The sequence below is a fragment of the Rhinopithecus bieti genome, unplaced genomic scaffold, assembly GCF_001698545.2.
Source record: "Rhinopithecus bieti isolate Rb0 unplaced genomic scaffold, ASM169854v2 scaffold_973, whole genome shotgun sequence".
NCBI lineage: Eukaryota > Metazoa > Chordata > Mammalia > Primates > Cercopithecidae > Rhinopithecus > Rhinopithecus bieti.
In genome coordinates this window covers 506,981-512,980 of record NW_016803205.1, presented here as the reverse complement: position 1 = coordinate 512,980, position 6,000 = coordinate 506,981, and the positions used below count along the sequence as shown (strand labels likewise).

The following is a 6,000-nucleotide window of genomic DNA, read 5'->3' as shown; positions in this document are numbered from 1 at the left end:
CAAGGATAGGAGTTTTCCAAGGAGGAAATGAGTCGATTGTAATGCATTACAGATGCAGAAACAAATTCAAAACCCAAAACAGATTGAGAGACTTCCTTCTTTCCCTTGAATTTGCAATCGCTGTTTTAGCACTGGAAACCACCGCATCACGCGGTGGTAATAAGAGCTGCTCCCTGCTCTTATTACCCCCAGCTGCCACCCAGTCCTTCCTTCCCCAGGGCCTAGCAGGAAGCACGCCAGCCAAAATGTGTGCGTGTGCCTGTGTGTGTGTGCGAGCGTGTTTGTGTTTTCATATTACAGGTACCTGGGGGAACTCGCGCCCCAGAGCAACAGAGCAGGGGCTTGCCTGGGTCTCCTCCCATATCAGGGCCCAGAAAAAGGAGTAGAAGCTGGCTTCACCCCCAGCTTCCGCAGGCTCAGTTCCAGCAGCGCCTCCACTTCTCCAGACCCTGGGCGCTTGCCTCTCTCCTCCCTTAGCAACCGGGAAGCTGTGGATACCAAAGGAGGGTGGGAGCCCCGGAGGCTGCGGGTAGCCCGGGCGCCCAGGGGCGGCGGCGGCCCAGCCCAGGTGCCCGCGCACAGGGGACCTCAGTGGGGAGCCACCCCGCGAGCGCGACTGTCGCAGCGCCAGCGAGCACGGGGCCCCACGCACCCACCCTCCGCACCTGCCGCGGGGTCCAAAAGGGATCCTGCAAAAATGAGCCATTCTCACCCCGCTGGGTAAGTGACAACTGGAGCTTTTCCACGCTGTGGCAGGTGGCGGCTTCAGCCAGCGGCCCCTCCTCCTCCCTCCTGCTGCGGAGGGAAGGGGCGAGAGGGGAACGAGGGGGAGGGCTGGGGAGAGGAAAAAATATACGAATTCTGGGTTGCAGCGAGGATGGCAGAAATCCCAGGCATCATGTCTCCTCCCTCCCCTTCTTCGTTTCTTTCACCCACGTTCGCCCCTTTTGAAATTTTCACCCTGGAAGCATTAAAAAAATGGATGTGAAAAACGCATACATTAAGCAAGGATCTTCGCTGGGATCAAGAAGATCCTGTGGTGTGGAACATGTGTGTTTAGATGCAAAAGAAGAGGTTACCAAAATATGCATTCGTTGGAGATTTGAGACTAGGAGATGCATTCCCGCCGCAGCTTACATATAAGCGAGGTGTGAGTTAATTCAGTATCGAAAGAGGTTTCATTGGGAAGAGGGGGTATTATTTCAGATATTTTTTTCCGCCCAACTCAAAAGAATCATAAGAGTCTTTAAAAAGTATTTTAATAAAGGAAGCTTATATGGCACAGGAAAAGAGAGGAAGGAGTTGTGTGCCTGTGTATTTACTCATGATCTTCAGTTGCTTTAGGTAGGTGAACCCCTTAGAGGACCTATTTTGGCAATATTCATTGTATTCTAGAAAGAACACCGTCATCATTGGCTGTTGAAAAAAAAAAAGGTTTCTTTTTTTTTATTGGAAGGGAGACTATCCAATTTCCTCCTGAATTAGACAATGTAATGCATTTTAGACAGTTTTTTATTATGATACATCTAGTAAGAAGATAAATATCCTAGTCAATCTTGCAATTAAATTGAAGATACTTTCCTTTTTAATTGCATTTATTGCACATTTTTAGGAGCAGCAAATTAACAGAGGACAACATATTTGAGATCATTTGGAGTTTGTGATGTTTGAAATACCACGTTAGTCGTTGTGTTGGAACTTACACCGAAACTTCAAGATTTTACTTTTAATGAATTCTCTGAGTTGTAATGACATAAATGAAAATGTGTTTGAAGAAAACTAAAGGCATATAAGGGTGCCATGTGTGGAAAATCATTCTGAGGAACTTTTAGAAAGTGATATAGCTATGATTAAATGAACTTTTTGTTTTGTCTCAAGTTGAATTTAATTTAGGTACTTTTAAACATTTTGATGCTGAACTCCTGTGCAATTTTAGTTTTCTGTGGGTCATGTAAGATGTAAATAGCACTATTTTTCAGCAGCTGATGTTTGCAATATGTTTGCATTTGGGAAAATAAACGTGTCAGTCATGGTTGTCTTCCTATGTTTTTCAAGTTTTTGGCTAGTTAGAATCTGATTAGACCATTTAATCATCTTTTTTAAAATGTGAAAAAAACCTGTAGCTATTTATTAAACTGTGCATGATTAAGATTTCAGAAACTGAAGTCAAATTTTTCTGAAGTTCCATTAGTTCCAAGCCTATGGGGAAAGGGAAAATTTGTGATTTAATGAAAGAGTATGTTACATGGTTCTCTTCAGGAAAGATATTAAGATGGCAACAAATACTTTGCACCTAAATGGTAAGCTCCTGAAAAGTAAACACCATATTATATTAATTTCTCTGCCCCCTTTATTTAGGACAGTATTCAGAACAAAATAAAACTCAATAAATATGTGTTGAATAAATGGTATCGCCGGATGGTGCATCCAATCTAGAGGTGCATGTATTTAGAAATGAGAACTTTGTTAGAACTAAATATTTTTTAAGTGCCTACTATGTGCCAGGCTCTATTCCAGTGTTTTACATGAACTACCTTATTAAATCTTCCCACTCATGCCGGTTTTTAGTCACCCTCATTTTTAAAGATAAGGATTTTGAGGACTGAGAAGTTTCTAGAAGTAGCATTGCTAGGAAGGGTAAGGGCTAGAATACAAAGCCAGACAATATAGCATTAGAGTCATTGCTCTTCACTATCACAATATGTTGCCTCACATGGTCAACAACTGAGATGTGCAGGAGCCTAAATACATAAAACTTTGTGCCTGGATCAAACCAACATCTGAAAGAGGATGGCTGTATGTAAGTATCTAATATTTTGATAGATGATTAGAGGCTAATTTTGTAATAGTGTGTGTCTGTACATTTTTTTGATTTTAATTTATCAAAAGAAAATGAAGACAATAAGCATAAATACAACAAATCTAAATGTCTTAAAATTCACCCAAGAACAAAATTATTTGAATTGCTAAAGTTTTCCTCAAATGAAAGTAGTGACTTTTCTTGCTTATGTTACCATTTGGAAATAATAAAAGTTTCAGTAGCAAATAAAAGCCTTCATTAAAGCTGAGAAGGCTTTTCTATCATTACTGAAGCAGTTTGTACTTATTACATTTTAAGGGTAAAATGGTAATAAAATGCAGTTATACACTAAAACAAAAATTTTAAATCCCTCAAATGCCACCAATCAATAAATGATGTCCTGATTCCTTCTCTTAGTGCTTCCTTTGATTTCCATTGCTTACTTAATTATAGCATGAAGCACTTGATGTAAACATTGCAAAGGGCCTATGCTGGCTTTGTTTAGATAGAGTTTGGAGTAAATAAAAACGGTTTTTAAAACTTCTGCCAAAGATAATAGAGATTTTGAATCTGAGCTGCATCATAATTTGGTGGAAGTCAACTATAAAATACCATTTCCAGCATTGCTATCTCAAATGAAATTGTTTTAGAGTAGAAAATTACAATTGATTGTCCCTCTAGTTTGCTGAATCTCACTCATGTTGCTATTTGTGTGTCTGTTTGTGGATTGTGCATGAGTTCTAGAGGTGGAATGGGGATTTTATATCTCTCAGTCATGCATGAGGATAAAATGATATGGCTCTTCTGGCTCCTTCAAAGGATCGTCACTGAATTCATGTGAAGTTGGCTTTCTGTGTGAAAGATACACTTGGCTCTAAATATAGTCACACTCATCTGTAAATTTTCTTTGAGGAAGGACGAATGAGAAGCATTATAGGTCATGTCAAGAAAAAAAGCAGAAGACATATGTTTTGAAAGACTGTTCAAAGGTTTAGAAGCATTTTTTGTTAGTTTAGACTTATTAGTTTATACCTTTTTAATGTAAAGAAGTGTTTCTGTAATGACAGAGTATACTGAAGACTGGTAAAGAAATAATTAATACATCCTTAGTACTACCTGATAACTCAGTCGTTTTTAATCGAAGGCAGATTAAAAACCACTGTTAGGTCAAGTTGTCAATTTTACATAGTATGTGTATCCAGGAGGGACAACAATGATAAACCCACCACGTTATTTACTACAGAAAGGTCCATTACATTCTTAAGTAGCATACGTTTCTTGCCTTCTGAGTTAGCAAACTAGGATGTACTTTGGATAGCTACAGTAATATTCTAGTCTGTTTGTTACCCACTCGCACCACCAAAATTATCTCTTTCACACAGAATTTCAGACTTTAAGTCATTAAACATTTAAATTCAACTTTGGTAGTTTCTATTCACCCTCCCGTTAAATATTAACAAATTAAGGAGTAAATTGTTTGTGCTTAAATGAGGTGAATTGAATAGGCTCATTTGTTGTGGCTTCCTCTGTAAAGCATTTCATGTTATAGATTCTGCTCTTTTAAAAATATATATCGATGTCTTTTATTCTCTTACTCCTTTAACAAACATGTTCATGTAAGTAGATGGGAATGGAAAGGGATCTATTATGGCAATGTCACTTAATTCTTTGAATTCTTTCAGAGTTATAAGCCAAATATCACATAGTGATCACACACAAAAAATGTTTTTTATGATCTTTCAAATGACAGCTCAATTAGGTCCTTCTTCAACTGAACTGAAAGCTAAGGATTGGAAACTACAGTGTTTGACTTGCAGTTAGATTTGTTGCCCAGTCATGAAAGTCATTTGTTGTATTAATACCTGTGCAATACTTCAAATTATCTGTTTCTCAGATGTTTTTCTAAGCTCAAAGCACTACCTAATAAGACCACCAGATGAAGAATGATGTGTCTTTCTGCTGGAAAATACAAAGGTAATTATAAAAAAGTAGGTGGAAATCAACATGACTGGAAGTGCATTTTTCAGGAAGATCAATTTTAGGGGAGTACAAAGTAAACTTGAGGAATAGAAATTGATTCCCTTAAAACAATTGTATTGGCCTGTTTTTACACTGCTATAAAGATACTACCTGACACTGGGTAATTTATAAAGAAAAAAGGTTTAATTGACTCATAGTTCTGTATGGCTCGAGAAGTCTCAGGAAACTTACAATCATGGTGGAAGGCGAAGGGGAAGCAAGGAAAGTCTTACATTGTGGCAGGAGAGAAAGCAAGTGAAGGGGAAGTGCCATACTTTTAAGCCATCAGATCTCATGAGAACTCCCTCACTATCACAAGAACAGCATGGGGAAAAGCGCTTCCATAATCCAATCACCTCCTACCAGGTCCCTCCCTCAACATGTGGGGATTAAAATTCCAGAGGAGATTTGGGTGGGGACACAGAGCCAAAGTATATCAACTATCCTTACCCAAGTTCCCCCAGGAAAGTCTTTGGGTTTCACTCAGTCTCCGCTGAGAAAAACCATCTCTAACTAGGAGGATAGGTGGATATTTGCCCAACTTATTTTGATTATTCCTAAATCCATACAAGGTTTTCAGAGAGATGGGAAAATAAAATTTCTGATTCAATTCTGATTTTAAAATCAGCCCCAAATATTCTGAATCTGAGGTAGAGTTTAATCATTTTGAGGTTTTTAATTTCCAGTGCTATCACTTTCAATTAAAACTTTAGCCACTGAAGGTAGTACTGAAATAATGTAACCTTTAGTTATTCATTTTGGTACAGAACAAGAGAAGTAGTGTGCAGACTGAATTACTGGATTTTCCCCTGCTATGACTTACTCACTTCCCCATACAAATAGTTGAGAATAGTGTTATGTTATGGAATGACTCCATGCATGTCAATCAGTTTAAATAAATCTGTCAAATTAAGTGGGGATAAAATTTGCAAAAAAAAAAATCTAAGATTAAACATTCACATTAGTTTGTAAGTGTCTTTGTCACCTTTTCTAAACTGGAAATCCTAAATGATATATTATGTTTATGATTCATATAAAAAAAGGATAGAGGAAAATCAACTGAGTCATAGACAAAATAAAGACCTTGGCATCACAAAAAAATGTGAACAGATATATATATTTAAGCTTTTATTTAAAACAATTAAGGTAAACGTATTCATATACAGTTATTTCATTAATTT

The 6,000-nt window shown here is 37.9% G+C and overlaps 1 protein-coding gene across 3 annotated transcripts in view; it reads left to right on the top strand.

The window, feature by feature from the left end:
• The first annotated feature begins 240 nt into the window (after nt 1-240).
• The window catches only part of ERICH3 (glutamate rich 3), a 118,070-nt gene continuing 112,310 nt past the window's right edge, over nt 241-6,000 (top strand). The window contains exon 1 of one of the 3 annotated variants that reach the window (XM_017868976.1): nt 241-720. In XM_017868976.1, the coding sequence (XP_017724465.1) occupies nt 698-720 (23 nt within the window). In that variant the 5' untranslated portion in view covers nt 241-697. The remainder of the gene's footprint in view (nt 721-6,000) is intronic. The other 2 variants (XM_017869003.1, XM_017868987.1) reach the window with 2 other exon arrangements.